The sequence below is a fragment of the Pseudonaja textilis genome, chromosome 4 (assembly GCF_049901715.1).
Source record: "Pseudonaja textilis isolate UNSWEBS1 chromosome 4, rPseTex1.2, whole genome shotgun sequence".
In the NCBI taxonomy this organism is placed as follows: Eukaryota; Metazoa; Chordata; class Lepidosauria; order Squamata; family Elapidae; genus Pseudonaja; species Pseudonaja textilis.
In genome coordinates this window covers 77110153-77119250 of record NC_141993.1, presented here as the reverse complement: position 1 = coordinate 77119250, position 9098 = coordinate 77110153, and the positions used below count along the sequence as shown (strand labels likewise).

Sequence of the window (9098 nt, the reverse complement as noted above, 5' to 3'; positions counted from 1 at the left end):
TTTTTTAAAAAAAAGACGTTTGGCTTCTCATCCAAGAAGCTTCTTTCAGCTCTAACTGGATGGCAGAGAATGAAAGGATTTATACTCCTTGCAAATTGAATCTCCATAGACAAGTGATCTAGGAGGTCTTTGCTCTGGTATCTTATTTGAATTAGCCCCCAGCCCCCCCCCCCCAAAAAAACAAATTCCATGCGCTGATTATCTGACCAATACTAATCAGATAATGAATAACTCTTCCCACCCAACGGCGGAAACCGTTTCAACGTGCGCCGCTTTCCTTACAAGGACCACGTGCTTCGACAAGTCCACGCTAGTTTCAAACTTCATGGGCGCGGACTGATGACGTTAATCATAAGACAAGCGATAGGAACTGGAAGAGGTCCCGGCCCACTAAGGTGGGTGGGGCCATTATTAAACGCAGCCAATGGCGGAGCGGGATGCTTGAGAGAGTGGGCGAGGCTGAGGGCTTCCGGACAGCTCAAGAAACGTGCCACCCACGCCCTTGCGTCCTCTTTTTCTCCGCAGCTGGTCTCCCTGCTCTCCCCTCCCACGCACCTTCCCGCTTCCCTTTCCGGCGGTGGCTGTGCGCATGTGCGTTGCCGTGACGCTCCGTCAGTCTTTTCCTGCGCCGCGTGAGGTAAGTGCTTGGCCTGACGCGGACCGGCGGGCGGGTGTGTGTGGCATCTCCCGTCTTCCGCCCGACCTTTGGCGGGAAGCGCGGGAGGCCCTTCCCGGGCGCGCGTTGGCCACCCCTTCCCGCTTCCTAGCGGCTCTGAGCCCAGCCATGGGGGGGATCGAGGGGCCAGAAAACGGAACCCGGAGGAGGCCCTCTGGCTTTCTTTCGCGTGAGGAAGGCGTTGCCGGGCGGATTTCCCTCACCCGAGCGGCACCTTCACCGAATGCCCAGATATTCTCCTCCTCCCGAGGCTTTTTTTTTTTTCCTCTCGCCCGGGAAGGGAACGGAGTTCCTGCCCTCCCCCCCCTTTCCCGAGCTGCCTGCGCGGCTCCACCCAGGTAGGTAAGCTCGAGTCGCTGGCGAGGATGAATGGCTCCGCCCGCTGGGAAAAAGCCCTCGTGGATCTCGACAGGATCGAGGCCTTCTCTCTCCTTCAACCTAGTTCGCTCCTTCCTTTCCTGGGCCGGCTGCAGCCTCGAGTAAGCCTTCCCCATACTTTCCAAGAAAAAAAAAAAACCCAACCCTCTTTTAAGTTGACTCGTGTCGCCGGCGGCCTTGAGAATCGATAGAAAGGGCGGTCTGATACATAACTGCTGAGTCGTCACTCCCGTCTTTGCCCCTCCCCCCGCCCGTCCCATTCATCACGGTAATCTATAAAAACACTGGTACATAAATGCGGAGCCGGGGCCGCCGCCTTTTGACCTTTAAGGAGAGAATTTGGATTTAGAAGTTCATTCCCCTTGCAGGAGAACTGCAATTCAGGAGTTTGCCCGGCGTGTAAAGAGGGTGTGTGCCCAAATCCCTCTTAGAAATTTGCAAGTTGTCCTGGGGGCAAGTGGGTCACACCTTGTTGGCCTTCCCAGAATTTCAGGTTTGGTGGTAATAAATCCTCCCCAGTGCAAAGCTTATCTCTTTTAAGTTCTCCAGGCATTTTTTAAAATATTCTCTTCCCACAAGAGTTTTTGTCTTAGGAATTGAGTAGGTAGGTCTGGATATGAGGACACACACAAAAAGGAGGGAGGCATTTGCCATACATGGAGGAGGAGCAGGCAAGAATGATTGCTGCCAAAATGCAGTCTTTCTTGCCTCTGGCTGCAGCTGCCTCCACCTTCCTTAGTGCACACACACCCTTTGTAGCTTCTATAATGGTGATGAATCATGTTTCTTTGTGATAGTGGTAACGACAGATCTGTTTAAGCTGCCAAAACTGAATCACAGTGCATTCAACACTACTGTTATGGCCAGAGTTCAGTAAAAATCATTGCAGTAATTATAACATGGTCTGGTTTAGCTACCCTTATTTAAATAAGCATGGTGTATTGGTTTCCCAACTGCTTGCTTCCCTTCCACTTTCCTCAAGCAGTTCAAATGAATAACTGATATAAATACAATAGTTTTACTTGCTTCTTAATTATATAGATGGCTCCTGGAGGATGCAATCTGAAAAAGCAATTTTGAAAGATACCTCAAATTGTATTGTTGCCAGACACTTATAAATTTCACTCAAGCTCTACTTTTCACTCCAACCCTCTACTGAGGGTTGGAAAGCTTTATATTATCCTCACTATTATATAACAGTGACCACAGCTCTTCTTCAGTACCCCACTGGAATTCCAAACTAATTTGAAATATTCATAACTTTTTTCTGAAGCTTCCCCTTTTCTCCCTCATCTAGATAATGCATATTTAGAAGATGTAAAATTCAAATTTAAGCTCTTTTATCTAAATGGTGAGGAATTGGCTATATCTAGACAATAGTAAACTACTGAGCAAAATGTTTGTGAAACAGTAGTTGAGACTAATATCTATAAGGAGAGAGGAATAAATCCTTCTTATCCTTCTGTGCAGAACACCAGATACTGTGTTAGGTTAAAGCATTACTAGCAATTTTGATGATATCTATGAAAAGGCTAAAAACTATCTCTTGGAAATTATAGTATTTTCTAGAATTCATTTTGTACTATGGCGGATGAAGTTGACTTCACCACTGGAGATGCTGGTGCTTCTGCCACTTACCCAATGCAATGTTCTGCTCTCCGTAAAAATGGCTTTGTGGTGCTGAAGGGACGTCCCTGCAAGATTGTGGAAATGTCAACTTCCAAAACTGGCAAACACGGTCATGCCAAGGTAATCTCAAGTACAATTTACCTGTTTTACTGCTTTAATGCAGAAATAGCGTCTTACGAAAATTAAGAATTTGCCACTATTTCATTTTTGCTTAACTGCATTTATTGTTGGTTGTCCTTACAAACTGATTCAATCATCAAATAAAATTGCATACTATCTTGTTTCTCTAAATAGAACATATTTAAACTGAACGAATTCCAGAATGGCACATTGGATTAATTCAAGCATTATGTTCTAATTCTGCATATCATTTTTTTCAGCCAGTTCTCCATGGTTTGCTACTTTCTAAATGTTTTGGGACTAGAACCTGCAGAATTGCTAGCCAACGTGGCCTTTTCTGTTCCTTGTCATAACTGAACTTATATGCCAATAAATGATGAGGAAAATTTGTGCAAGAAGTGAAAATCCAGATGCCAGGGTGTAGCATGTTTTCGCTCTACAAATCAGTCTGATTCTAAACCATAGAATCGGTTTTATAAAGAATATAGAAGAATTTTACCTTTAAAATTTGCAGAATGCGTTACCTGCTAAAAGTTAGAGTGTAAATCTACTTGTAAATCTGCTTGTGATAGTCTTCTGATAGATTGCACCTTAGCAGAATAGTTTGTAGCTAAGAGCTGGAAAGTTGACACTTAAATTAATATTGGGAACTTGCTTCCCTATAAATTACCCCATTTACCCACCTATTGTGTTGCCTAAAGCCCTGTAATAGATTTGCGTTTAAATTCTTGATGAACCTTAGGCATTATCTCATATACAATTCTTTAATACAGCTATTATGTATAATGCAAACACCTAATAGTTTTGAGCCTTTGGGAAAACATCTAAAATATACATAGTACAAAACATCCAGTTTATGACATTTTAATCAATAACATTAGAAATGAAACAGGTCTTCAAAAACGTTACATATTCAGAATACTACAAAATCTATATTGAAACATGTTCATAGAGATGTTATGTGGGACGATCTGAATAAATATGAGAAAATATGAAATACAATATTCTTAGTAACCTAATTACATGATTATGAATATTTTCTAAACAGGTTCATTTAGTTGGTATTGATGTGTTCACTGGCAAAAAGTATGAAGATATATGCCCTTCCACTCACAATATGGATGTTCCAAATATCAAGAGGAATGATTATCAAGTAAGTATGTCTCTGAATCTAGGGTTTCCTTGGATTTGCTGTCTAGATGTGTACAAAGTGGAAGTTTCACCTTAGGGAACCTGGTCTAAATTGAGATGGGGGAAATTGACCTCCACATACTTAATTGTCACTTTGTGGTGCTGAAATTGGTTCATGGATACCTAGATTTGCAACAGTTTATTCTTAATGGGGTTATTCAGAGTTTAATATTGTGTAGTATCAATTCCAGGTAGTCCTTGATTTATGACCATGATTGAGCCCAACATTTCTGTTATTGAGACATTTGTTAAGTGAGTCTTGTCCCATTTTATGACCTTTCTTTAGTTTAGTTTATCATAAGTCACTTTTTTCGGTGCCATTGTAACTTTGTAAATGAACTGGCAAGGACTACTAGTACATGTGAGTTTAGGAAGCAGTAGTAATCAAATGGCTTTCCTCTTGCTGGGTCCCAGCTGGTTAATAAGGTTTCATTTCTTTCCAGTCTCCAGTTATCATTAAATAATAAACTATGGTATTACACATGTTAGAATATTGCCAGATAGTACCAAGATTCCTAAAAATCTAAAACTTTTGGAGACATCTTGGTTTGAATTAACATTAATAATTTTTAAGATGAACAATAAAGAATACATTCTTTGTGTCTTCCCACTTCTGATAAAGTCTTCTAAAAAGATTTCTGAAACTTTATTAACTAATGTGAGCAAATAGAATTCATACTTTAGTTCTTTAAAATATATGGACTTAAAAATTGGTTTGAGAAATGGCAACATTGAGAAATACGTTGTGAGGATGTTTTAATTTCTAATAACTTCAGGATAGGCATTTTCAAAAAGAACAATAAGGTTTTATTTTCAAACCAGTGGCTGTATAATTCCCCATTTTAATGAAAAATGTAATTGAATAAAATATTTTAACCATATTTTGCAGCTAATCTGTATACAGGATGGCTACCTTTCTCTGCTGACGGAAAGTGGAGAAGTTCGAGAAGACCTGAAAGTACCAGAAGGTGAATTAGGCAAAGAAATAGAAGGAAAATACAATGCAGGGGAAGATTTCCAGGTAAGGATGCCCATTTTACACTCTTTATAATGACACCAACTACTGTAGGAGTGTTTCTTATATCTTTTCTTTTCCCCCCATAAATAACAGTTTTTTCTGTAAAGCAAGGGAAGTGCTTTCTATCTAGAATCTAAGTGTCTCATTTATTTTTTATTTATTTATTAAAATTTTATGCTGCTCATCTTCCCACAAGGTGACTGGGTAGTTATAAAGTTACCAGTTATAAAACAAGTAAAAATTAAAACATTAAAAACCACACAGATTAAAACATTGTTTCAGTTGTCAAAAATATTGTTAGTTTTGAGTTAGGTCTGTTTCTGTCTTTGCATTCATGTTCTATGTGGAAGTTGCCATTGTATGCTTTACCCTTTACAATGAACATGAATTTTAACTTTAGTTAGGAGTACTTCAAATACCTTATTGCCTTTCCACATTATTTAGATAATCCATGATTTAGAAAAAATCCCAATGCACAGTTAATGAACAAAGCAAAATTAGCTGGATTCACATCCATAAAACATAAAACCTTGGTTTATAAGCATAGATTCATATACAAAAGTCCATAAATAAGTAAACCACATTTTTGCTTAGTGTGCTTTCCTAGTTTTTTTTATATTTATGGGAAACAAGGGATTTGCCCAATAATTTGTTGTAGGAATAATTTCAAAACTAATAATGTAGCAAACTAACATTGATGTGTTGATTGAAATGAAAATATAATGGAATTGTAGAACCTAACAAAATTATTTTTTCCCTTTCTGTAGGTGTCAGTCATGTCTGCAATGAGTGAAGAATGTGCTGTAGCCATAAAACCTTGTAAATAGGACCACCTGGATCAAACAGTTGCTAAAGTACCAGCAACTGCAAATCTTGTATTTTAGTTCTGATTATCACCAAAGCTATAACCTTCACTAGCAACCTCGTGTCTTTGTTTGAAAATAGTGCTGACTGATGTTGCAAGCAGTTTGGCAATATTAAGATTGCTGAAGTTCAAGTGCTTACAGGAATGGCAAGGCAGTCAAAAACTGTCATTTTAGATCATGAGGTATTCAAAAATAGTATGCTTTGCTCAAATGAGACTGTATAGCAGTGCCAATTACCAAGGTAGTACTCAAGTTTGAGTTTATGTACATTTTAAAGAAACAAATAACTTTGTTTTAAAATCTTAAACATGGTAAAATGTGGCTTGCACTGAACTGTGAAGCCTAATTGGGCTAGAGACAACGGAACTCATGTGATCAAAATGCCAGTGCTGATGGCTGTGTATAGCAAACTGTAGCTTTGCTGGCTTGCTCTTAATTGGTCACAATTTGCTGTGATGTAAACATCCAGAATTGCTGGGTGCTTTCATACTCTGGTTAATAGTGCACAAATGTTGGGAGCAGGGTGGAAAGGAGATTCACTAGAGGCCTTTGTTTTCAATGTAGAGTTCAACCACTTCCAGCTTTAAACAAGGCAATGCCTCAAGAGTTACAGTATTTGATTTGGCTTTTAACTTTTTTTTAGGTTTATGGCAGAAGTAAACTTTTTTTTTTAGGAATTGAAGCAAACCTGCACCTATCAATGGCCTGAAGGCTAAATTTCAACCCTGTGTCACTGAACAGAATTTGAGCCATGGATTGTCTTGCAGAGTTTATAAAGAACTATGATAGCGCACTCTATCAAACAAATGAACCTCTGGACTATAATAGAACTGTTCTGATTCAAAATCTACTTGAGAAGGATTGGTTACGCTGCACAGGCAAATGCCTAACTACTAATCAACCTATTATCCATGTGATCTTTGCTTGCAAGGTCATGTTTCAGCTTGATTAGCATTTGGGGAGAAACCTAATTACTTAAATTTGCCTTATACTTTGGTAGCAAATGACTAACTTGAACTAGTGACTAGATTCTTAAAACATGCTTAGTTTATTGGCAGGTTTTTTGTGGGGGGAATAGTAGGATTTTGATTTGCCCTTAAGTGGTAAAGCTAGAGTAGAGGGAAAATAAACTGCATCTGGATCTTTATAAGCTCTAGATTTAACTAAGCAAGTATCTATGCAGAACAGGGGCACAATACAACTTAATTTGGCAATAAACACTCTTGGAAAAAAAGCACAGTCTTGTTATAGTGGTAAATAACTACATGTTTCAAGATCTAGGGCTACTAGGAAGCTGAAGGATTCTAGCTTATTGTTAAAAGTTTAATCATGTGAGTGTTCCTTAATACTGTATTGTCAATATCCATACCAGGAATGGAAGTCGGTTTGATATGTGGACATTTGTTAGTACCATTTGTGATGATCATTTGTCCAACAGTTATCTATTGTGCCTGAGCAGCTGAGAATACTGAGATAATATTTAAGGAGTCCTGCTAGTATCTTCCTAGTGGTGTCATCTTTTAGGAATTCCTTACCAGAAGTACCCATTCCTGAAAGTGGTACTTGGGCTTCAAATTAATTCCTAGCAGTCTGAAACCACAAGTCAGGAAAAAAAAATACAATGTCTCTAAGCTAGATCTTATGTAGGACACCAGTAAAACTACAGTATTTCCAACAAGCTAATAGCAAAGCCATTTCTCTTGTAGAGGTTAATTGTCTACAAACTCACTAAGTTTACAATACTTTGCTATTGAAACAATGCTATATATTTCAGGTTCTTTGTGCTATTTCAGGGCCATCATGTTCCTATGAATCCATGTTTAGATTGTTTTTTACTTTTTAGTTCAAACCATTTAATTTTCAAGAGCAGGGTCAGAATCTTACAAGCTGAGGGCCAAAATGAAGTCTGAAATAGTCCTGTTGTCAGTTTGCTATGATCTAAGCTATTTGCTTGGAATCTTTTGTTCATTGGACTGCGGATTTTTTTTCCCTTAGATGTTAGGGATTCTTTTGTTAAAACCCCAATTTACCTCTTGATGTCTTTGTTGTCTTGCATCTGTGCGCAACGAAACCACTGCTAGTTGAGCCATGACTTGAGTATATTCTTCTCAGGGCTGCTCTTGTGAAGATGTGAAAGAGCTTAAGTTAATTATTTTAACAAAGCTGCTTAAAAGTTGTAACAGGGTTTTGTATTGCATAAATTTATAGCATGCCTAGAACACAAGTAAAATTTAGTATATTGAATTAGTCTAAAGGAGTCAAACATTGTGATCCATCTACTCTGTAGGTTACATGACATGTTTGACAACAGTAAGCTTTAAATGTTGGAATGCTGACTGGAACTTTTAATGGAATAAGCTGTGTTAAATTTTTGTGAGTGTGTAAAGATCAAGATTCTTATCTGTTACTATCAAAAATTTTCACAGTATAATTAAAGACATTGATCTTTGTGGTGTTTAGATTGTGGTACTGTACTTGTAGAATTCTGGGCTTTCACATTCAGTGATTGTTACATTAAAAAAAGTCATTGTTTTAAATTAAATGTAGGGGGGGAAATGGTTTTGTATTTGCCACAATAGGAAGCTCCCATAAGTATGCAATTATACCTACTGGCAAGTAATGTATGCAAAGTTCATTATATAAGAGTGCCCTTGACTTTAAAAGCAAAACTTGAAAGGTTTGTACTTTTTCTGCATTTCTGTAATAGTGAAGTGTTCATATGTTTAAGAGTTCTTGGCTTTTAAGGACTTGTTTTAACAAAATGTTTGAATTATTATTTGAGTCACAGTAACAAAAAAATAAAGTTTAAACGTAAAGGCTATTTTTATTTATTGTCACTTCTGTATTTCTACGCTACTATAATGTCTTCTCCAGCAACTTGGAGAGGAGTGTATTTCATTTCATAGCACTATTTCATAGCACTTTAGGAACCGGTTCTATTTAACATCAATGATCTTTATGCATAGGTTTTAAGGAAGAATACTGCTCAGTAACAGTTACAAGGGACTTTGGAGATCTAGTCCAACCCTCTACTCAGCCAGGAAACTTGATACCATTGAAACAAATAGTTGTCCAATCTCTTCTTAGAAACTTCCACAGTTGGAGGATTCATAACTTCTGGATGCAAGTTGTTCTACTGATTAATTATTCTAACTTTCAGGAAATTTCTCCTTAGTTCTAGATTGCTTCTCTCCATTAGTTTCCATCCATTGCTTCTTGT

General features: G+C 38.2%; 1 protein-coding gene across 3 annotated transcripts; it reads left to right on the top strand.

Annotated features, from left to right (window-relative positions):
- The first annotated feature begins 344 nt into the window (after positions 1-344).
- Positions 345-8699, top strand: EIF5A2 (eukaryotic translation initiation factor 5A2). 3 transcript variants are annotated; one of them, XM_026705762.2, is made up of 5 exons: positions 345-637; positions 2614-2803; positions 3852-3956; positions 4884-5015; positions 5780-8699. In XM_026705762.2, the coding sequence occupies exons 2-5, from the start codon at positions 2639-2641 to the stop codon at positions 5837-5839; spliced, it is 462 nt and encodes a 153-aa protein (XP_026561547.1). In that variant the 5' UTR covers positions 345-637; positions 2614-2638; the 3' UTR covers positions 5840-8699. The 3 variants fall into 3 exon arrangements, with proteins under 3 accessions (XP_026561547.1, XP_087789576.1, XP_026561549.1); XM_087933450.1 differs by having other exon boundaries at positions 635-1155; XM_026705764.2 differs by lacking the exon at positions 345-637 and adding an exon at positions 651-1014.
- The last annotated feature ends 399 nt before the right edge of the window (positions 8700-9098 follow it).